Genomic DNA, 23,555 nt, shown 5'->3' with positions numbered 1-23,555 from the left:
CGGGAAGAGCTGTTTGGACGCTAGGGAGGGCGGAGGCAGGAGCAGGAGGGAGGAGCTTATGGGTGGAAAAAGGGCCCAAAGTTTGAGGGCGGACCTGAGGCAGATTTTGCGGTACTAAGGGAACCGAGAGGGAAGTACAAAGACCCGGTAAGTGGCGGGGTGTGGGTGTACTGATCTACTGCGTAGTTCCAAAAGTACAGGAACATGCAAATTATATGTAAATCATCCCTTTGAGTTAGCCACGGAATTACTGTAACTGCCATCAGTGGTTTTTCCTCCTTCTCCTAGTCTTCCCCAATTTCCTTAGTCAGCCTATAGGACCACTGCTGGAGGACCAGAAAGCAGATGAGAAAGAGAAGGGGCGAGAGAGGACAACCACCCTCACTATCCTTTTTCTACTCATCTTTAAGGAAGGATGATGCCACGATTATTCCCCTTCAGGAATGGTTCAGCCCAACCGCCTCAATCTTTCACCGTTAGCTGCACTACTTAAAGACACGGTTCTGCCCCGACGTCCCTGCCTGGCTTGAGCAGCTTTTGGCCTCCAGCATCCATCCTGTAGTCTAGGCCTCAAACAAAGTTGGACAAAGCCAGGTTGGGAAAGGTGAGTGAAACGACAAAGGCTCAGAGGACATAATTCCTTCTTCCAAACAAAACCAAATTGCATAAAACTAGACTAATAGACAAAAGGGGGTCCTGTAGACAGGGCCTCTGGTGTTGGTTTGGGATTATTTGTTGGTTAGCAGAGAGCCCTCTTCTCCCTCAGAACTTCTGCCCCAATGCTTTTCCTAGGACTTAACTTTGTATCTAACCCCTCTAGCAGGAATAGGTATTCTGCATAGAAGATGCCATCTTCCTTGCACTTACAGGCTGATTTGGGATAATGAATGTAACCCTTAGGATCCCAGTTTCCTCTTTTCCTTCCTCCCCCCATCCCCTTTCCATTTTCCCTTTCTATTCCTTTTTTTTTTTTCCTTTTTAGAGCTAGAGTTTATTTTCCCCGGCTGGTCCTGGGCCCAGGCCATTCCCCTGCCTCAGCCTCTTGCATAACTTGAAATATATCCACAGGCCACCCAAGCCAGGCTAAACCTCAGTTTCTCTATCTACAAAGTTGATGTAATATTAACACTGTACAAGGTTTGAGAGGTTTGGGGAGGATCCAGAGAGTATAGGTTACTCTTATAGTATGTCTGTTATTGGAACATTAATACAAGTGATGAAAGGAGTGTCCTTGTTTCCATATTTAATTGGGAGGCAGATAAACAGCTTAAAATGCCTGCATAAAACAAAAGTAGAACTAATGGAGTTCTTACTTGCTGGAGACAGGACAGAACTTTGTTAAGTTTACACAGAAGACCTGGCTGTGCAGTATATGGTGAATAAACAAATGAACAGATGGCTTCTTGTAAACACTGTAAGGCAGAATTTAGAAGAGATATTAGATAGTATCCAGCAGAATAAAAAAAAGAAGGCCAGGTGTGGTAGTGCACACCTTTAGTCCCAGCATTCAGGAGCTAGAGGCAGGCAGATTTCTTTGAGTTTGAGGCCAAGCTTGGACTACATAGTGAGTTCCAGGCCAGCTAGGGCTACACAGTGAGACCAGGTCTGGGGAAGAAAAAGAGAGCATTCTGAGGGCCAAAAAATTGTATGTTATAGAATAGAAATGGAAATTTGCTCAAATCAGGATGGGGCAAACAGATAAACTAGGTTAAAGCAAGAGTACTGTAATGAAAAATAAACAGAGAAAGAGGACAAGAGCACCAGATACTTTAAATCTGTTACAATGGGTCTGGGATGGGTAATCACCAGTTCACCTGTCAGGACCCCGCAGTTCTTGGCCAGTTTCCAATCAGTTTTCCCACAAATATCAAAAGGTGGTGACCCTGTTGTGGCCTAGAGTTTAAAATGTTACACATTCCTTCAAGGGATAGAGTACAAGGGGCCACAACACTAGTCTTTGAAATACTATAAAAATTAGAGGTCTGGCAGGCCGGGCATGGTGGCACAGACCTTTAATCCCAGCACTAGGGATAGGGGCAGGTGGATCTCAATGAATTTGAGGCCAGCCCGGTCTACAGAGCAAGTTCCAGGCCAGCCAGGGCTACATAGTGAAACCCAGTCTCAAAAATGAAAACAAAAAACTCCCCCAGAGATATGACAAACCCAGGCATGGTGACACATGCCTTTAATCCCAGTACTCAGGAGGCAGAGGCAGGCGAATTTCTGTGAGTTCAAGGCCAGCCTGGTTTTCATAGTGAGTTCCAGGTCAGCTGGGGCTACAGGGAGACCCTGTCTCAAAAAGGCAAAAAAAAAGTATTATTTTTATGTGCATGAGTGTATTGCCTGCATATATGTAAGTGCACCTGTGTCATGCAGTGCCCTCAGAGATCAGAAGAGGGTGTTGGATCTCCTGGAACTGCCATATGGGTGCTGGGAATTGAACCCAGGACCTCTGTAAGAACAGCCGGTACTCTTAACTGCTGAGCCATCTCTCTGGTTTCATGACAGCCCCCCTCCCCCTTTTTTTGGTCTTTTGGAAACAAGGTCTCCCTGTAGCCCCAGCTGGCCTGGAACTCACTATGTAGACCAGGCTGGCCTTGAGCTCACAGAGATCCGCATGCCTCTGCCTCCCTAGTGCTGGGACTACAGGTGTATGCCACCACGCCCAGCTGTCAGCCCCCCCCCCTTTAAAAAAAATCTTTTATGTGTATGCGTGTATTGCCTGCATTGTAGGTGAGTGCATCCATGTTGTGCAGTGCCCAGGGAGGACAGAAGAGGCTGTCAGATCCTCTGAAACTGGAGTTACAGACAGTTGTCAGCTGCCATGTGGGTGCTGGGATTCGAACCCAGGTCTTCTGCAAGAACAGTGTTCTTAACCACTGAGCCATCTCTCCAGCCCTGACAGCCCCTTTTTATAGAATTTTTTTGTTTGTTTTCTAAAATAAGCCCAGGTTAGTCTTGTACTCACTATGTAGCCTAGATGGCCTTGAACTTGTAGCTTTCCTCTGGCCTTAGCCTTTCAAGTGCTGGGATTAAAAGCCTGAGCCAATACTTTTGGGAGGAAGTTTTTTTTTTTTGGCAATACATTTCTTCAATTTTTAGTGTGAGAAATGTGTTTCATTATGACATTTTTACTTGTGTGGGCATATGTGTGCACATACACTTATTTACATATATGTACAATTGTACTTTGCTCTAATCCCCCGATCCCTGCTCCTTCTTTGTGTTTTGAAACAGGGTCTCATGTAGCTGATACTTGTCTTGAACTCCTGCTTCTACCTTATGAGTGCTGAAATTACAACCATGTGTGTTATTGAGACAGGCTCCCCCCATAGCCCCAGCTGGCCTGGCACTCACTGAGACCAGGCTGAACACAATCGTGCAGAGATCTGCCTGCCTCTGCCTCTGCCTCTGCCTCCTGAGTGCTGAGCCACCACTCCTGGTATCTAAAGATGTGTGTGTGTGTGTGTGTGTGTGTGTGTGTGTGTGTGTATGTGTACGCAGGCGCTCACAGAGCTGATTAGGTAGCTGTGGGCCTCTTGACATGGATGCTGGGATCTGAACTTGGGTTCTCTTGAAGAGCAGCAAGTGTTCTTAACCTCTGAGTCATCTCTCCAGCCCCTCCACCTTATTTCTTGTAAAGGGAACTCTCACTGAACCTGAAGCTCATCTTTTCAGCTAGGCTGGTCAGTGATCTTAAGGGGTTCCCCCATCTCCACTCTACATTCCCCGGGGTGTGTAGTTAAGAGATGTGCTACCTTGCCTGGCTTATTTACATAGGTACTGGGGATCTAAACTCACTCATGCTTGTGTAGTAGGCACTTTACTAAGCCATCTCTACAGCCCTCCAGTTACATTTTAAAAATAGAATGAACAAAGCTACTTGAAAACCTATGCAAATTGGGCCCATGAGATGGCTCCGTGGGTAAGGGCACTTGATGTCAAGTTTGACAACCTGAGTTCCATACATCTCTCTTGGCTTTGCTAGGTTGTACTGCCATGCCACATGCTTACAACCTTGCTTCTTCTGGAATGCTCTCCTGGTTCTTACCTCTATACCTTAAAGGCTCAGCTCAACTTTGCCTGCCCTTTCCATGATACCATCCCAGACTGCTCAGCCCTGCCTGAAGTTCTTCATTTACAGTTCTTAGAGCATCGTGATTTTTTTTTTTTTTGGTCTTTTTTTAGGCAGGGTCTCTCTGTAGCCCCAGCTGACCTGGAACTCACTGTGTAGACCAGGCTGACGTCAATTCACAGAGCTCTGTCTGCCTCTCCCTCTGCTGGGATTAAAGGCAAGCACCACGACACCCAGTCAGCACTGTGATTTTTTTTTAATTGAATACTTGTTTGGTGCTTGCTTTATAAGACTCCTTATACTTACCTCTACTAGGTGTTGCCTCAGATCCCCTGCTGATCTATGCTGTTCCCCTGGGCTCCCATGGCTCTCTGTTCTTACAACTCATATAACTGGCACTGTGCTGTGAACAAGATTTGCTTGTCTGTCTTCCCAACTAGAATGTTTGAGGACCGAGTCAAAGTAAACCAGCTCTAAAAATGCCTTAGCACTTATATAACAAGGAAAAATATCAAAACCACATTAATGGATTCCTACTTCTGGCAGTATAGATAAAAGAGCTCTCTCACTAAAATACAACTAGAGTTTGGATAAGTTACAGCTATTACGCAATTGTTAGCACACTGCTGAATTCATTAGAAAGTAAGGGAAAACAGTAAAGGAGAAAAAAAGATAGAGCATTAAGCAGAAGGAGGGTTCCCAGGAACAAATGCCAAATCAGCACTGTGAACAGCTGAAACATAGGTCTAGTTAATGAGAGGGTTAAAAACCTGGGGCTTCTTGATTAAACTTGGCCTTCTCCCACCTTGAACCCTGGGCCATGTACTGGGCAAGCACTCTCCCACCAAGCTACACTTGAGCCCACCAAACCTGGGAAGGGGTTAACACTTCCAGGTTGGAAGCATACCCTGGCTCCTGGCAGAAGCAAATGTAGATCCTCTCTGGAAGAAGTACCTCCAGTTTAGGCTTTTGGGATTCCTACAAAAAACCCCAAACTACAAAATATACGAGCTGTGTAGCTACTGTGGGCAGGAGATAGAGATCATCACGACAGATTTGGATATCCAAATAAGTCACAGGACATAAAGGAATCCCAGTAAGTTTCAAAAAATACTTTCAGAGACATTTTGTGGGGCTAGAGAGATGGCTCAGAGGTTAAGAGCATTAGCTGCTTGCAGAGAACTAGGGTTCAGTTCCCAGAACCCACATGGTGGCTAATAACATCCAGTTCCAGGGCATCCAACACTCTTCTGACAACAGCAGGCACTGCACCCACATGGTATATGTGTAGGCAAAACACTCATACACATAAAATATATATATTGGTCTTTTTGAGTCAGGGTCTCCCTGTAGCCCCGGCTGTCCTGGAACTCACTATGTAGACCAGGCTGGCCTCGAACTCACAGAGATCTGCCTGCCTCTGCCTCCCGAGTGCTGGGATTAAAGGCGTGTGCCACCATGCCTGGCAAAATAAAAATATTCTTTAAAGATTTTTTTTTTGTGTGTGTGTGTGTAAGTTTATTGGGGTGTTGTGCATTATTATTTTTTTCTCTTTTTTGAGACAGTCTCTCTCTAGCCCCAGGTGGCCTGGAACTCATTGTGTAGATTAAAGGCATGTGCTACCACACCCAGTTCTTGTTTGGTGTTTTTTTTTTTAAATCTTATTTCTATTTTATGTGTATAAGTATACTGCTTGCATGTATATGAGTGGGTCCTCAGATTATTCTATCTTTTAGATATTTTGTTTTGAGACAGGATCTCCCCAAGTAGCTCTGGTCAGCGTAGAATTCACTATATAGACTAGGCTAGCCTTGAACTCACAGAGATCCACTTGCCTCTTCCTCTCTAGTGTGCTGGGACTAAAGGCATGTGCCACCACACCCAGCTATTTTATTTTTTGGTCTTTTTGAGACAGGGTCTCCCTGTAGCCCCAGCTGTCCTGGAACTAGGTATGTAGACCAGGCTGGCCTTGAACTCACAGAGATCCGCCTGGCTCTGCCTCCCAAGTGTTGGGATTAAAGGCATGTGCCACCACGCCCGGCTGTTTTTACTATTTTTAATTATGTGCCTCTGTGTATCTGCACATTAGTGCAGGTGCCTACAGAGGCCAGAGCTGGAGTGGTTGTGAGCTCCTTGACATAGATGCTAGGAACTAAACTTGGGTTCTCTGCAAGAGTAGTATGTGCTTTTAATCACTTCCAGCCACCTTTACTACAATTATTATTTTTTTTCTTTTTGAGACAGGGTCTCCATGTAGCCCCAGCTGACCTGGAACTCACTATGTGGTTCAGGCTGGTCTTGAACTCAGAGATCCACCTGCTTCTGCCTCCAAAGCACTGGGGATCAAAAGGTGTGTGCCACCAAGCCCAGCTTGTTTTGTTTTGAGACAGGGTCTCACGTAGCTCAGGCTTGGCTTTTAAATTCCTTATGTAGCTGAAGCTGGCCTTCAATTTCTGATCCTCCTGTCTACCTCACAGGTGTGCACCATCACACCTGGTTTTGTTTGGTTTGTTTCTTGAGGTGGTCTCACACTGTAGCCCAAGCTAGCCTGGAACTTACTATACAGCCCAGGCTAGCCTCAAACTTGTGGTAATCCTGCCTCAGCCTCCCAAGTACATGAGCCACCATACCCTGCTTCAGAGACAGTGTTTGAACATGAATGATAAAGTTGAAAATATCAAAAAGATAAATCTCTAGACATTTGGAAATTTATAAAACATTAAAAAAAAAACAAAAAACAACATACTGGGCTAGGGTGGTAGCTCAGGGGTAGAGCATTTGCCTAGCATATGCAAAGTCCTAGGTTCGAGCCTTCCACCAGAAGAGAGAGAAGAGAGGAGAGTAAGAAATTTTTAAAAATCAAGAGTCAAAAGTCACAAAGAGGGCTGGGGAGATGGCTCAGTGAGTAAAATACTTGTCATGCTGGTGTGAGGACTGAAGTTGAGATCTCCAGAACCCAGCTTAAACACTGGATAGAGGTGAAGGCCCACCTGTGATCCCAGCACGTGGGAGATGGAGCCAGGGAATTCCCAGAGCAAACTGGCTAGCCAGACTAGCTGAAACAGCCAGCTCTTGGTTCAACAAGACCCTTAATATGTAAGCAATCAGAAAGACACACCGGATGTGAATCTTAGCCCCTCTACATACATGTGCACATGCACCAGCACACAGATGTGCACCTACACATGACCACCAGCATCTCTCTCTCCTAATGCGTTTCATTAGTGTTGTTTACAGAAGCATGGGTGAGAGGTAATTTATATGATGGGCACCTTACCATGCTATACCACTGAAGAAAATGTCTCTTCCTCTCCCAACAACCATTAACTGCCTGTAGATCCTCAGAGAAGAGGCCAGAGAGATGATTCAGAAAGTAGAGGCACTTTTCTGAAAGCCTGGTGACCTGAGTTTAATTCCTGGAACCCACATAAAGGTGGAAGGGGAGAGCTGACTCCACAAAGTTGTCCTCTGACCTCCACATGCAGGCCATGGCATGCCTCCCCTCATAATTAAAAAAAAAAAAAAAAAAAAAAAAAAAAGCCTGGTGTGGTGGTGCATGCCTTTAATCCCAGCACTTGGGAGGCAGAGGCAGGTGGATCTCTGAGTTCGAAGCCAGCCTGGTCTACATAGTGAGTTTCAGGACATCTGGGGCTACAAGGAGACCTTAACTCAAAAAGACCAAAAAAAAGCCGGGTGTGGTGGCGCATGCCTTTAATCCCAGCACTGGGGAGGTAGAGGCAGGTGGATCTCTGTGAGTTCAAGGTCAGCCTGGTCTACATAATGAATTCCAGGTTAGCTGGGGCTACAGGGAAACCCTGTCTCCAAAAAACAAAAAAAAAAAAAAAAGTCACAAAGGTAATTTCAATGTTTTTATAACTAAATAATAATGAAAATACTGTATGGCACAGAAAACCCCACAGGTTGTGGAGAAGTACAAGTTTTAAAAATAGCTGGGTTATGGTGATACATACCTATAATCCCGTCACTCTGGAGGCTAAAGCAGGAGGATCACAAGTTAGGTGCTACACAGTGACTTCCTAGGCCAGCCTAAGATACCCAGACCCTGTCTCAAGATAAAACAAACTCAAAGGCAAAGGCTGAGGATGTACCTCAGTGGTCAAGTGCTTACCTAGCATGTGATCCTCAGCCCTGGGGGGTGGGGTCAGGGAGCATAACACAGAAGAATGCCTGAAGCCAGGCATCTCAGCATTGTAATCTTAGCACTCAGAGAGCTGATGAAGAAAGAATGTCTTGAGTTCTCAATAAAAACAACAGAAAACAAGGGAAAAGGATGGCCTGAAAATTAATCAGCTAACTGTCCAAATTCAGATAAAAAAGCTCAGTTGGTAGCATTTGCTTAGCACACATGTGGCTCTGGGTTCCATCCCTAGTGCTCCATAAGTGAGGCATGGTGGCTCACATCTGTAATCACAGAACTTGGAAGATAGAAGCGGGTGGAGCAGGAGTTCAGGGTCATCATAGTTACATAGTAATTTCAAGGCCAGCCTGGGCTACAAAAGACCTTGTTGAAAGAGACAGGGAGGGAGGGAAGGAAAAGAGACAGAGACAAAGATATTGTAAAAGAAAAAGGCTACTACAAAGGAACATAAAATTAAACCTTACAAAAGCAGGAGGCACTACAGATAGAGAAAAAACCATAATTAATGAAACAGAACAAATGAGAGAATCTGTGAAAGCCCAAAGTAGAATTTGAAGATTTTCAAGTAAAATTTCTGGCATAGTTGATGAAGGGGAAAAAAAGGGAAGACACAAGCACACAGCAGAAATGAGGACATGACAACCCAGAGCACAGACCCAAAAGGAAAATGCATACATGAACTTCCTGTCTGGAGAGATGGCTCAGCAGATAAGGGCACTGGCTACTCTTGCAGAGAACCAGGGATTTGGTTCCTAGCACCCACATGGAAGCTAACAACTGTCCTTAACTCCAGTTCCAGGATATTCAACACCCACTTCTGACCTCCGTGGGCACTGCATGAACATGGTGCATGTATATACATGCAGACAAAACACTCATACACATAAAATAAAAATAAAATTGGGCTGGAGAGATGGCTCAGTGGTTAAGAGCACTTGCAGAGGACCCGGGTTCAATTCCCAGCACCCACATGGCAGCTAGCAACTGTCTTTAAACTCCAGTGCCAGGAGATCCAACACCTTCTGACCTCTACCAGCATTTTATGGGTGCACTTAATATACATGCAGGCAATACACTCATATATACAAAATAAAAATAAGTATTAAAAAATAAAGCATATGAGCTGGCATAGCGGCATATACCTATAATCCCAGTGCTTGGAGGCAGAGGCAGACAGATCTCTGTAAATTTGAGGCCAGGCTGATCTACATAGGGAGTTCCAGGCCAGCCAGGGCTATATAGTGAAACCTGGTCTCAAAAAAAAACAAAAGACAAGAAAAGCACAAAACACGGCCTAAACTCATCTGGAGTCCAAGTAGTCTATAGTTATTAAATAATTTAACCATTGGTTCAAATTATGCTCACAAAAACAAGGCTCAGATGGCTTTATAGGTGAGTTTTATCAGACATTCAAGGAACAGTTCATTTTAATATGATGTAAACTCTTCCATAGAGTAAGACAAGAGGCAACAGCCCCCAACTCAGAGGGTCAACAGACCAAAAGGACCATCTTAGAAACCTCTTGAGAAATCTTACTAAAAACAAAGGCACTCATATACAAAATGTTCATAGCAGCACTGTGTATAACAAAAACTTGGAAACAGCCCAAAAGTTATCAATGATAGGTAAACTAAGTTGTGGTTTATGCACTTAATGGAATATCATCATACAGATGAAAGTGAGTCACAGCCATTATAACATGGGTGAATCTTAGAAACAGTTATAAGTGCAAAAAAGCAAACTTCAAGGGACTAATAGAGCACAACATTTCTGTAAAGCTAAACACAAGCAAAACTAAATAGTACATTTTCAAAGAATATATATATACATGGTCAATATATATAGAACAAGTGATTCATAAGCACAAAATTAAGGACAGTGGTTACCTCTGAAGAGGCTGGACAGGGAGGAATATAAACTCAATGGTATTTCTAATATTTTAACCTGTAAATTGAATGATGGGTCATAAGTACTTATACTTCATAATTTATATTACATATTTCTTTATGGATATCAAATATTACGTATTATAATTTAAAAACCTGCCCTGGTGGAAAAAAATGAACAAATGGGTAACATCTCCCTGAAAGAAAAATCTGTATTTCTTAGGAAAACCAAGACTCCCTGACAAGAAGCTATCCTGTGTAGAGAACACAGGGGTCCTCAATAAATATGGACTGGTTTCCTGCTGTTCCCAAGGATACAGCTGGAATGTCTGGATTCTTCCCACTGGTGTTCCCTGACACACAGAACTACCTCCTTCCATATATGTAGCCCAAATCCCACAGTTGTGGCTTGGTCCTGACACATGTATGACAAGAGACTGACACCTTGTGGATACAGAATGAATTTAATGAAATGACTAGGAAGTAATCTTCCACTCTACTTGGTGAAAGTGCCACTGGATTGGGGGATAGGGAAGCAGGCCTAGGGAGACAGGAAAATTCACACTGGAAAAGGAAGTTGTAGGTGGAAAAAAAGTTATGTGAGAATGAAGAGCCACTCCCTGCAAGAGAATGACTTCCTTCTGTCCTTCCCAGACTAGAAGGAGAGATAAGTTACAGCTGCCTTAAGGGAGATGCAAGACAGGAAAAAAGGCAGCAGCCTAGCTCCTCTCAGCCTTGCACACTAAACACATACACTTGGTAGTTGTTAGCTACCTCCTAGTGACTTTCCCACCATCCACCCCATGTCCCCATCTGAGTAATCTGTGATTGTGAAAAGGCCAATTCTACCTTTTCCAAAGGTGTGTGGTCCATGATATAGAATAATACATTAGCATACCATCTTCCTGATCACACTGGTTGGTCAAGGGTGGACCTGAGACCTGGCTGGTCTAATCATGGTCAATCTTTGGGCTTTTGCTAGGATTCCTGGCATAATGACACCCTCTTTCTGGTTGCATATAATGGTCAAAGACAATCCTAGGAGTGCTGGCAGTTATGAAGTGGTCCAAACTAAGGATGAAGCACTGAGAAACAAACCAAGCAACTAGATCAAGCCTCACCTGGAGCCAGCACCACCTCTTGACTTTCTACTTTCATGAACCAATAAATCCTTTTTATCTTTAACTGAGTTTGTGTTAGGTTTTCTATGATTTGAAGCCACACCATCCCTAACTTACACATTCATACTTACCCTATCCCTACCTCCCTAGGAAAGCACAGGGATCTAGGTGGGAAGGTCACTATAGACCTGCTGATTGCACTAAAGCCAAGGTATTGAGTAGAAAAGGTCAGAAGCAGCCACCAGGCACTACGCAAGCCAGGTCAGTGGGCTCCCTTTGGGAAAGAATAGCTGAATGAGAAGCAAGTGCAGAGAAGGGCATCTATCAGTCAGGTAGAGTCCACATGAACATAGCCACTCTTCCGCACAGACTTATGGGGGTGTTGCTTTGGGGTCTTTACGCTCATAGGCTAAAGAACTTTGAAGTGCATGACTCTTTAAACTTTTGTTACCCTGTGTTGCCGTGTCTACCTCTCCCTTTACCAACTGAAGAGCCTCCTTTTGAATTCTGCCCTTGATAACACTCACTTTGGAGGTGACAAGTGGAATTTTATCTTCTGCTTCTTTGGCTTGCTGGGAACTCAGGCCCCTTCCTCCTTTGGAAACAGCACGATCTTCCTGACCTTGGGCAAGCACTGTCCTCTGCTCAGCCTCGCCCACTGTCCCTGGCCTTTGTGATCCCCCAGCTAAGCTATTTTCCCTTCCTGAGCCCCATGACTCCCAGAGTAACCTTGAGGACCGGGCAGAGTCCACAGCAGTTGCTGATTTCTCAGGTGTAGCATTTCTTTCCCCATTTCCACCTGACTTTTTTCGAGGGCGCCCTCGTTTTCTTTTGGCATCACTTACTGTATCTTCTGTATCTTGCTTTGCTTCTTTAACTGGCAGGTCCTGCCCACTGGCTTCACTCACAGGCACTTCAGCTGTCCTCTTTATACCCTTGTCATGGGGTCGTGGGTCACCACTAATGCCTAACTCCCTGTTCTCTGTGCCCCGGGGCAGAATGAGTGCCCTAGGTAGAGCTTGCCCAGGCCCAGGCCCAGGCCCAGGCCCAGGCCCAGATCCAGGCCCAGGCCCAGGCAAAGCAGGAACAGATGGTAAGAACATGTTAATGATGGGCACAGCTGCTTGTGGTCCCCCAACCCTAGTGGGCAGAGGCAATGTAGCCACTTTCAGAGTGCCTGAAGAAAGTTTAGGGGCTAGGATGGGTGAAGAGACTTGGATTGGAGGAATAAGTGAGCGAGGTGCCCGGGGAAGGAGAAGAGGCAGCCGGGCCACAAGGGCATTAACCTGTGGCTTACTGGCTGCTGGAGCTGAGCTCTCAATTACACTCTTCTTCCGTTCTCCACGCATTGGAGGGTCAGTCCCAGCTCGGGCTTCTAGCTCCTTAGGAGGCTAAAAAGTAAACGAAACCACTGTAAGGAATAAAGACTAAATAGGGAGGAAAGGTAGGTGCTGAGGCCCTGGAAGTGAAAAGGTAGGGGACTCACTGGGGGAATGATATACTAAGCCCCAAGCCCAAGGCAGCAAAGTCAGAGGCAACATCTGACTTACTTGGGCTGGTCTCTCTGGCTTCTTATGGCTTCCACCTTCCAGGTTCTCTATACCATTCTTGGATTTACATGATGACCGTTCCCGGGGGGCATGTTCGTCCTCTTCTGCAGAGGTGCCAGGAAAGGTAATAAAGCAAGGGTGAGGAAGAAACCGAGAAAAGGAGGCGTGAAGTGAGTCTGATGGCCTGACTGCCTGGGACAGGCAAGGGAAAGCAGACATCTGAATCGTATCTTAAAAAGGATCTCCAGGACGGGCTGATGGTAGCTCAGCTGGTCAAGTGCTTGCCATGCAAGCTTGACTTGAGTTCAAGCCCCAGCAGCCAGGTAAAAAGCCAGATGCATTTGTAATCAATAGCCAGCAGTAGCAAAGCAGAGTCAGGCAAATCCCTGGGGCTCAAGGACCAGCCAGCCTAGCTCCAGGACCCAGTGAGAGACTGTTTCAAAAACAAGATGGACAGCTCCTGAAGAATGACACTAGAGGTTGACCTCTGGCCCACTCACCCATCCACACAGAAGGATCACAGCTGGGCCTGGTGGCGCACACCTTTAGTCCAGCACACTTGGGAGGCAGAGGCAGAGGCAGGAGGATCTCTGTGAGTTCGAGGTCAGCCTGGTCTACATAGTAAGTCCCAGGCCAGCTGGGGCTACAGGGAGACCAGGGTCTAAAAAAAAAAAAAAAAAAAAAAAAAAAAAAAAAAAGAAAAAGAAAGAAAAGAAGGATCACAAAGAATAGAAGGCAATGCAAGGTATGTCTACCCTAGTGCTCAGCAAGGCCTTTAAGCTGAAGGTGATATCAACGTGAAGAGGTATGCAACCTGTTGTCTCAGCTACTTGGGATGCTGATAGAAAGACTGCTTGAGTCCAGGAGTTCTAGTCCAGTTTGGGCAACTTAGTGAGACTCTGAGACTCTATCCCCCACATCTCCATCCCCCCTCAAAAAGCTAAAAGTGACTGAAGATTTTTCAGACAAAAAAGCAGTGCACCTACCGGCAAGTCCCCCGGCCTTAAGCACATGAGCATGTGCAGATCGGGCAGAGATGAGATGCTGCTGTAGCAGGTAGCGGGCAACTTGAACAATGGAACTGAAGGACCGTTTCAGGATTCGCTCTGCCCAGTCACAAGTCAGCGCACAGGCTGCCTCTACCAGTTCATCCCGAGGTGCTGGGGTTACTTCTGGGCCCATTTCTGGCTGTGGTGGAGAAAGACATGCCCAATTACACTACCCACTAAAAGACCCTTCCCTTGACCCTACTACCACCTAAAGCAGAGACCTGACAGGAGTAGCTTCTAACCATTAAGATCCAGAAACAAACTTCCAGGTCACGCAGAAGCAATGTATGGAATGACTTAGGTTGTTACAGCCCAAAACAAGTCCTAAGGACTCCTGTCTTTTACCTGGGAGACAGGAATGGAGCTGGAAGGTCATTACTTACGCTTTCAGAACCTTTTAGGTCAAGTCCAGGTAAGGGTGGCATAGATACCAAGGTCTTCCTTCGTATGCCACTGTAGCAATATCTGGTGCAAGTTAAGGAGCAGCCAAAATTTGGGGCCCTTTAAGCCCCTTAGGCCAAGTTAGGCTGTTTCCACATCCTATCTTTTCCTCCCCAGGCCTCCAGTCCCACTCAAGGATACTTGGATTGGCCCCGACCACCAAGTCTTCGAGCCTTGATGTCAGGGAAGATCTCTCTGATGATTTTACCAAAGTTGGCTGTGCTGAGTGGGCGGCAACAGGCAAGACTCTCACAGTACTTCCTGAGTGAGTAGGGGAGAGAGTGGCGAGATATTCAGAAAAGGCTATGACTAGGTTCAGAGGGGACCTGGGACCAAGTGTGGGGAACTCTTTAAGAAGCCAAACTCTAGCAAGGCAGGAGTTCTTTAGGGGTAAGGGTCTAGTCCTGTGCCCACCAACCTAGGCCCCACCTCCTTTACATACCGATAGGCATCATAAACACTCTGCTTTGGTAGACAGGTGTCCATGTGCTCTTCTAGGTGGTTGCGGATCCACCTGTAGGCATACATGTATTCCTCATTGCTGAGTATACTTGGCTCTGAGCTGTAAGATAAGTAAAAGGGACAAGCATTACTATACCCAAATACTTGTCTTGGTTCTTCCCAGACTACCACTTTAGTCGTGCTAGACCAATTTGGTCTGCTCCAAATCCACCTTTGCCTGTTAAACCAAGCCAGGGCAAGGGCCTTACTTCTTCACCTTCTTTTCTTTTTTCTTTTTTTTGGTGTTTTTACTCATACGCATAATATATATATATATAATACAGGAGGAGGGGCAAATGTCAGGTAAAGGAAAATCTGAAAGGGGCTGAGACTTTGAGTTAAACCAAGGAAAACTGTGTCATGGGAAGCCATGCACTGGTACTATCCTTTACCTAAGTGTTGTTTTTTTTTTTTTTTTTTTTTTTTGAGACAGGGTCTTTCTATAGCCCCAGCTGGTCTGGAACTATGTAGACCAGGCTGGTCTTGAACTCAGAGATCCACCTGTTTCTGCCTCCTGAGTGCTGGGATTAAATGCCTGTGCCACCTTGCTTTCTTTTAATTAAAAAAATTTTTTTTTATTTTATGTGTATGAGTGTTCTGCCTGCATATATGTTGCACCCAAGAATGTAGTGCCCACAAAGGCCATAAGAGGATGTCAGATCCCCTGGAACTGGAGTTGCAGTCAGTTGTTAGTTGCCATGTGGATGCTGGGAACTGAACCCAGATCCTCTGTAAGATCAGCCAGTGCTCTTAACAGCTGAGCCATCTCTCCTGCCCTGGGGCTTTACTTCTTGATTAAGGACATCAGTTATGCATCTCCTACTTATGTTGCCCCATCCCAATGAGACTTTAAAAATCAGAACCTATGACATCTAAAACTCTACCACCAAACCTACCTTTTGTCCCCAATGCTGGGCCCTGAAGGGAGCTGAAGATAGAGATACAGCTTGTCGTTGTCTGAGAATTTCTGTACTTCTTGCTGAGGTAGAAGGGAACAGAGAAATAAAACCAAGGACGTGGGAATGACCCTTACCATAAAGGCCAAGTTGACTGTCAGTTAGGTTGTCAGAATGGAAAGGGACTAAGAAATGACTTGAGTCTGGGTGCTTACTGTGCTCTTAGGAACCTTATGGGCTTGTCATGGAGAGGGAGGAGAAGAGATTTTGATTTGATCTCTATGGGGTGCCTACATTAAAAGGTCACAGAGGGATGAAATAAGATGCTCAAAGTCAGTTATCTTCTGATGAGTGGACAGCACTACATCTCCTACATAAACCTATTTTCCTTCATTATTGCCACCATCCCCCAGCAGTGCCACATCTCCCAACATGCTTACCAGAATCCCCTCTACTTTGTTCTGCACGGCCTTGCTGTGGAGAAGAAGAGAAAGCTGGAGGTCATAAGGTTTTGCCATTCCTTTGAGTGCTAGAGACAGAAAAAGGATGGAACTGCTACCAAGATCATAGATGTCCACATGCTCCCGGACACTTGCCTGAGGAGAGTTCATCTCCAGAATGAAGTGCTACAGGGATCTATAGCTGGGTATGAACAAGATTTGGAGATGGTGATGACTACTTACGAAATGGTACCTCGGAGCCTTTGAAGAAGGGTGGTAGGTTCACCAGCCTCAGCACCACCTTGGGGGGCCCTTGCCCCAGTCTTGGGGCTCTTAGCATCAGGTTTATCTTCTGCCATCCCAGCATGAGGGCTAGAGCTGAGAGAGGACAAGGCACAGGTTAACTCATGCCACTCTTCCTTCTCCCTGCTGACCCTTAGGGCAGTCTTCATCTCTCTACCCAGAAATACAAAGAGAAGCAAAGCCTCCACGTTCTCTCAGTGGTCTTTTTCTACCCACTTGCCTTCTCTAAAACTAGAAATTATTTCTTTACTTTAACAGGCCTATCTATACCCAAAGAGATCTTTGACATCTCTAGCTGTCCACCTTCCGAAGTCTCCCAAATCTAGAAAACTAAGGGAAGAGATGGGGGAGGGGGAGGGAATCCACTTTAGAAAGAAACGTTTACTTCTCATTTGTCAGGGTACTGCCCACCCCCAAACCTCCCCTCAATAACCACAAACCTAAGTTCTCCGATTCTCTAATATACTCCTCGCCATTGATTTTGCTTGGGAGTTTAGGAGGGATACGAACAAACTTGGCCCTCCAGGTTTGAAAAAAAAAAAAACTGGGCCCAAGTTCTCATTACTGAATCTCGCTACGGCGTCCCCCGCTGCCCCCCTTGCCACGGCGCGGACCCTACGTCATCCCCACGACATCCCACCCCGATGTGCCCCCACCTCCATCCCGGCCCCTCCGCTCAGTCCCGGGTTGCTGGCCGGCGGGGGCTCAGCCAGTAGAACTCCTGGGGCTGGGGTAGAAAACCCGGACCCGGGCAGGGGTCCCGGATTCCGGGCACGTGTACATGGGTGGAGAGCTGAGGAACCTCTTCCAGCTCTCCTCCCTGCTCCTGTCGCCCCTCCCTACCTCGGAACCGTCTCCTTCCAACACAAGCAACAATACAGGTAAGGGAGAAAGAGAAACTACCTCGTAGCTACCGTCACTCCAGCCCAGCCCACCGTGCTGGCCCGGCGGGCTCGTGCGTTGCTTTATTTTCCTTTTTCTGAATGGTTGTACCAGCCTCAATCTGCCTGGATACAAGGACGGCCTGCTCTGTGATTGGTCGTTGCTGCCACCGGAGGCAGAATGCGCCCCGCTCGCACAGGCGGCCGCTAAAGTCTGCCTGGTAACAGAATCGGATTGGTCCACAGGGGAGGGAAAATCCAAAGTTAGTCTCATATGAGTTAAGAGGGGGAAGTCCGGGTTAGGTTTCGGTTAAAACTGGGGTCGGTTGGGCCTGCAGGTCCGGAGAAGTTCTTTTCTTAAAGGGACCGCAGGATGCAAGCCTGTGGCTCGGTTCGCCTCGGAGCCTCCTCCTTTGCGGTCTAATCCTGCGTTTTCTAAGGTCAGCGCGAAGGAAAGGCAGACCAGGGAACCCACGCAGGCATTATGTAGAAAAGACCTACGGAGATGGTGTGTGCGGCTGAGAGCCAGAGCCCGGCCTGCCTACAGGCTGAGGGGACTGATCGGTTTTTTTTTTTTCCCCGGGGTTGGCCTTTGGGGTAGCAAGAGAAATAAGGTGAGTGGTGAGATAAAGAATGTCTGGTGATCGATAACCATCTCTCATGACCGGCCATTACCGGGGATCCATAGGGCTTGGAGGGCAAGAATCTAGAAAAACGAGTTACTTTAGTGCTGGAAACCAAATTACTTTAGTTTGGGGAATTGACATTGCTTAACCAAAATGGGGGGCTTTACAAAATTGGGTGGTCATAACTCACATGTTTCACTTTTGCCTTGGGTTGTCAGCACTGATGGAAGAGATCAATGGGTGATGAAAAAAGATTGCCAGAAAATTAGGGGTAGTAGTGATGGCAATTCACTATAAACTCCTATAATTCCTTTTTGACATAAAACTAGTTGAACCATTCCACCTCCCCTCCCCCTTTCCTATTCATCCCCAACCACAGGTCAACTACTTCCAAACACATTCACTGGCCAACAGTAGACTTCCCTTCCTTCCTGAAGGAGGCCTCAAAGCCTCAGCAGCTGTACCACATTAAGTTAAAATTCTTCTTTCTCTATTGTAGGCCATGCTCAGGTCATTTTGTAAAACTCCTCCATTTTAGATAAAGAGTGCCAATTCCCAGAACTAAAGTAACTTGGTTCCAACTTGTTTTTATAGATTTTTTTTGCCTCTCCACCCCATCAACCCCAGTAACCCACAAGAGGCGTTCATTGGTGGCCCGACTTTTTTTTTTTTTCCTTTTTGAGACAGGGTCTCCCTGTAGTCCCAGCTACCCCGGAACTCACTATGTAGACCAGGCTGGCCTTGAACTCACAGAGATCTGCCTGCCTCTGCCTCCCCAGTGGTGGGACTAAAGGCGTTCGTCACCACACCCGCCTGACCCGACATTTTTTAACTCACCAGACACCGTACTTCCCTACTTACCCCTAGTAACAGCTGACCACAGACCATTAAAGGAAAAATTTCAGTCCGTCTCCTTTTTTCTTTTCTGCCCTATAATTGGTCTGACTCTAGATACCTCCTCTACAGGCCCCTGAATGCACCTGTGCTGTTGAGGCTCTAGTCTTCTTGCCTACCTTTGCCTGTCGGTATCCCTTGGCTTCCTGAGTCTATCTCCTTCCAAGGAGTTGCACTGCCATATCTCTATTATGTGGTGAACACTGGCATCTTAATTGACTCCACAGGAGGGAATTAGTGCTGGAAACAACTATTACCCTCAGGGAAGATTGCGCTGGATAGGTTCTAGGTTCTCACTCCTCTTAGTTAAGACTTGTTATGATCATAAAGTAGATGAAAACAACTAGCTGGATTCTGTGCCAGGAAAATGCACATATGGACCAAGTTTTATACCTGACTTTAGAGGTTGTGAGTGGACTACAGGCCGACAGTCTCTTAAATGGATGTGCTTTGTTCTTTACAGCCAAGACATTCACCCCTGACCTCTTCAGGTTCCTAGTCAGTGTGCTTTGTAAAGGTGGTAGATTTTGGTCTCAAAGGTAAATAAGATAAAAACCCATTAACAAATATTTTTATTTTATATGTATGAGTATTTTGCACATGTATGTAAGTGCACCCATGCATGCAAATCACCAGAGGCCAGAAGAGGGTGTCAGATCCCCTGGAACTGGAGTTTTAAAATTTTTAAGAAAAGTTTAAAAATTTTAAAGAAGTAATTTGGCAGAAATTGAAATTCCTCTAGGAGCCAGCTCTGCCTCCTGAGTGGTGGGATCAAAGGCATGTGCCACCACACCTGGCTGGGTCCCACATCTTGAAACCTGGAGTTACAGGCAGTTGTTAGCCTCCATGTGGGTGCTGGGAATCAAACCCAGGCCCACATGTACTCAAGGTTGCACTTTGTGCTCAAAATTACATTCTACTTATCAAGTACATTGGTTAAATCAGCTGGTTTCATAAGAATGCAAGGCCAAGCTCTGAGCACTCAGAGTGGAGCACAGGACCACTTTGCAGGAGGAATAAAACCCCGCTGGGGTTCCCCCTGGATTTTCTTGCCATGCTGGATTTGGCACAACCACATACCCTTTTACAGAAATCAAACTTTTGCCTTGCTGAAATTGGATTATGTACTCATTTTCTTGAGACCCCAGATCCATTTCTCACTCTTGGTCTGAGCACCTGAGCTCCACAACTTTGATATTCTAGTCAGCCAAGCAGTCTATGGGATCTTGAATACCAATGTGGCTTCTTCAGACAGATTCACACATCTTCGCAGTGGTTTTTTTTTTTTTGGTCTTTTTGAGACAAGCTTCCTATAACCCCAGCTGGCCTGGAAGTTGCTATGTAGACCAGGCTGGCCTTGAACTTGCAGAGATTCACCTGCCTCTGCCCCTTAGGAGTGCTGGGGTTAAAGGCATGGTGCCACCATGCCCAGCACTTCACAGTGTTAAACTTGTTCTTCCATCCCCACATTCCTGTGAGCTGATAGTTTTCATTTTAGTTTTTCTAGCAAGAATATTTTAGGTGGTGTGTGTACTTTCTGTTGTAACTCATTGGGGTGCATATTAGATCTGTTGGTCTCCCTTTTGGCAATTTTTTCTTTTTTTTTTTTTTTTTTTTTTTAAAAAGACATTTGGGGCTGGAGAGATAACTTAGCAGTTAAGAGCACTGGCTGCTCTTGCAAGGACCTGGGTTTGATTCCCAGCACCCACCTGGTGGCTAACAACCTGTAACTCCAATTCCAGGGGATCACTCTTCTGGCCTCTTAGGGCACTGAATGACACAGGTGTACTTACACACATGCAGGCAATGTATTCATACACATAAATTTTTAAAAATTTAAATTTAAAAACACATGTATATGAGAGTTTTGTCTGCATGTATGAAAGTGGATCACATGCGTGTGTGGTACACACAGTGCTTTTAACTACTGAGCCATCTCTCCAGCTCTACCTCCTTTGTGCAGTTTTTAAAATTTTATTTTGCAACAGGGTCTTGTTAGCCTAGAAGTCTATATAGTCTAGGCTATCCTTGAACTCATCTTCCTGTTTGTACCACCCAAGTCCTGGAATTTCAGGCATGTGCCACAATGTGTGGCATAATTATTGCCTTTTTTTTTTTTGGTCTTTTTGAGACACGGTCTCCCTGTAGCTCCAGGTGCCTGGAACTCACTCTGTAGACCAGGCTGGCTTTGAACTCACAGAGATCCGCCTGCCTCTTCCTCCTGAGTGCTGGAATTAAAGGCATGCACCACCATGCCCAGCAGGGTCTACTGTAGCCCCAGCTGGCCTGGAGCTTCCTATGTAATCCAGGATGGCCTCAGTCTCACTGAGATCTTCCTGCCTCTGCCTCCCAAATGTGTAGACCTGAATGACTATTGCTCTTTTTAAAAAAATATTTAGTGTGTGTGTATATCTAAATTTTAAAAAATTTTTTATGTGTCTGAGTGTTTTGCCTACATGTATGTGTGTGTAACATATTCTGCAACGCTCTCAGAGACCAGAAGAGGGCATCAGATCTCTCTGGAACTGGAGTTACTGATGATTGTTAGCTGCCATGTGGGGATTATTGGGAACCTGATCCCAGCCCTCTACAAGAGCAGTCAGTGTTCTTTAACTGCTGAGCCTTCTCTCCAGCTTTCTAAATGGCATGTTCTTGAGCCTTTTGGACATCAAGAAGCACCCCTCACTTGGAAGGGTCACTGGAGGAGACTTTCCAGAGGATGTGATAGGTACTAGGTGAGGCAGAGAGAGAATCAGAACTCCAGCTGAGGCGAAGTTCAAGGAGCATGCTTAAAGACCTTAAAGGGAGCCAGTAGTGGTGGGGCATGCCTTTATTCCCAGCACTTGGGAGGCAGAGGCAGGCTGATCTCTGTGAATTCAAGGCCAGCTTGGTCTACATAGTGAGTTCCAGGACAGCTGGGGCTACAGGGAGACCCTGTCTTAAAAAGACCAAAAAAAAAAAAAAAAGAGAGACTTAAAGGGAGCTGGGAATGGTGGCACATACTCAGGAGGCAGAGGCAGATGGATCTCTGTGAGTTCAAGGCCAGCTGGAGCTACAGGGAGACTCTGCTTCAAAAAGACCTCCCCCCCCTCAAAGAATTGTACTAGAGACTAGCAATTAAGAACACTGACTGTGGGCTGGAGAGATAGCTCAGTGGTTAAGAACACTGACTGTTCTTGCAGAAGACCCAGGTTCGAATCCCAGCACCCACATGGCAGCTAACAACTGTCTGTAACTCCAGTTCAAGGGGATCCAACAGCCTCTTCTGTCTTCCTCGGGCATTGGATGACATGGGTGCACTTACCTTCATGCAGGCAATACATGCATACACATGAAAAAAAATAAATAAAATATTAAAAAAAAGAGAACACTGACTGTTCTTGCAGAAGACCCAGGTTCAAATCCCAGGCACATGGCAGCTAAGAAGTGTCCATAACTCCAGTTCCAGGGGATCCGACAGTCTCATCTGTCCTCTGCAGGCATTGTACAACGTGGGTGCACTTACCTACATGCAGGCAATACATACATACACATAAAATAAAGATAATAAATAAAATATTTTAAAAATACCCCTCCAAAAAAAGTTAAAAAAGAAATAAAGCATGATGAGTGAGATTTTAGTTTTATGAAAAAAATGAGTTAGTAAAACAAACAAATATAGGACTGGGGAGATGGCCCAAAGGGTAAAGTATGAGGACCAGGGTTTTGATCCCAGAATTCACCCATGTAAAAAATGGGTGGCCATGGTGGCAGCACATGGAAAGTGGAGACAGGAAATTCCTGGAGAAAGCTAGCTAGCTAGATCAGCTGAAACAGCAAACTTCAGGTTCAATACCAGATCCCATTTCAACATATAAGCTGATGAGTGATCAGGAAGATGCCTATCAACTTTAGGCATCTATACACATGTGCATGTGCACACACATGTGAGCCTCATGTACATAAACATGAGCATGCATGCATGCATGAATACATACATATGCAAAAAAAAATTAGAGGGTTAGTGAGATGGCTTAGTGCTTAAGGGCACTAGCTGCCCTTGCAGAAGATGTGAGTTTGGTTTCTGGCACCCACATGGGAGCTCACAACTGTCTGTAGCCTGTAACTACAGTTCCAGGGGATCTGATGCCCTCTTCTGGCCTCTGAAGGCACTGAATGAATGTGGTTCACTTACACACATGCAGGCAAAACACATACATATAAAAGATAAGGGCTAGAGAGATGGCTTAGTGGTTAAGAACACTGGTCGTTCTTGCAGAAGACCTGGGTTCGAATCCCAGCACCCAGATGGCAGCTAACTGTCCATATCTAGTTCCAGGGGATCCGACAGTCTCTTCTGTCCTCTGATGGTATTGCATGACATGGGTGCACTTACCTACATGCAGGCAATATGCTTATACACATAAAATAAAAATATAAATAAAATATTAAAATTAAAATAAAAAAATAAAATATTTTTTTAAAAAAGATAAAAATATGGGGGCTGGAGAGATGACTCAGCAGTTAAGAGCACTGGCTGCTTTTGCAGAGGACCAAGGTTGGAGTCACAACACTCACATGGCAGCTAACAACTGTCCTTAACTCCAGTTCCAGAGGAATTCTATACCCTCTTCTGACCACTGTGGGCATTGCACACACAGGTGCACATATATCCATGCAGGCGAAACACTTATATACATAGAATAAAAATAATAAAAAATTAAATAAATAAAAAATAAATTACTAAGATACAA

At 45.5% G+C, this 23,555-nt stretch overlaps 1 protein-coding gene and 1 long non-coding RNA gene across 8 annotated transcripts; one reads left to right on the top strand and one right to left on the bottom strand.

The window, feature by feature from the left end:
• The first annotated feature begins 47 nt into the window (after positions 1–47).
• On the top strand, positions 48–11,242 carry LOC103730066. The gene is made up of 3 exons (XR_607088.3): positions 48–147; positions 411–604; positions 11,103–11,242. It is a non-coding gene; the product is annotated as an uncharacterized LOC103730066 (long non-coding RNA).
• Positions 11,243–11,576: 334 nt separating this feature from the next.
• Positions 11,577–17,419, bottom strand: Rfx5 (regulatory factor X5). Of its 7 annotated transcripts, none has more exons than XM_017796937.2 (10): positions 17,325–17,419; positions 16,362–16,496; positions 16,119–16,207; positions 15,679–15,761; positions 14,724–14,843; positions 14,423–14,542; positions 14,224–14,305; positions 13,778–13,979; positions 12,792–12,895; positions 11,577–12,632 (listed from the first exon to the last, which is right to left on the bottom strand). In XM_017796937.2, exons 2-10 carry the CDS (start codon positions 16,483–16,485, stop codon positions 11,613–11,615), a joined length of 1,944 nt encoding a protein of 647 aa, XP_017652426.1. In that variant the 5' UTR covers positions 16,486–16,496; positions 17,325–17,419; the 3' UTR covers positions 11,577–11,612. The 7 variants fall into 7 exon arrangements, with proteins under 7 accessions (XP_017652426.1, XP_008826450.1, XP_017652425.1 ...); XM_008828228.3 differs by having other exon boundaries at positions 16,119–16,152; XM_017796936.2 differs by having other exon boundaries at positions 17,265–17,357.
• Positions 17,420–23,555: the final 6,136 nt, after the last annotated feature.

This window comes from Nannospalax galili, unplaced genomic scaffold (genome assembly GCF_000622305.1).
Source record: "Nannospalax galili isolate Female #2095 unplaced genomic scaffold, S.galili_v1.0 scaffold752, whole genome shotgun sequence".
Lineage (NCBI taxonomy): Eukaryota > Metazoa > Chordata > Mammalia > Rodentia > Spalacidae > Nannospalax > Nannospalax galili.
Note: the sequence above shows the minus strand (reverse complement) of the source record. Positions and strands in the feature narration are given on the sequence as shown.

Coding starts and splice junctions, on each gene's coding strand:
- Rfx5 (XM_017796937.2), bottom strand. CDS start 16,485: ATGCTGGGATGGCAGAAGATAAACCTGATGCTAAGAGCCCCAAGACTG. Junction 16,208..16,361: donor AGGCTCCGAGGTACCATTTC/GTAAGTAGTCAT, acceptor TTCTGTCTCTAG/CACTCAAAGGAATGGCAAAA. Junction 12,896..13,777: donor TAAGGCCGGGGGACTTGCCG/GTAGGTGCACTG, acceptor GCACCTCTGCAG/AAGAGGACGAACATGCCCCC.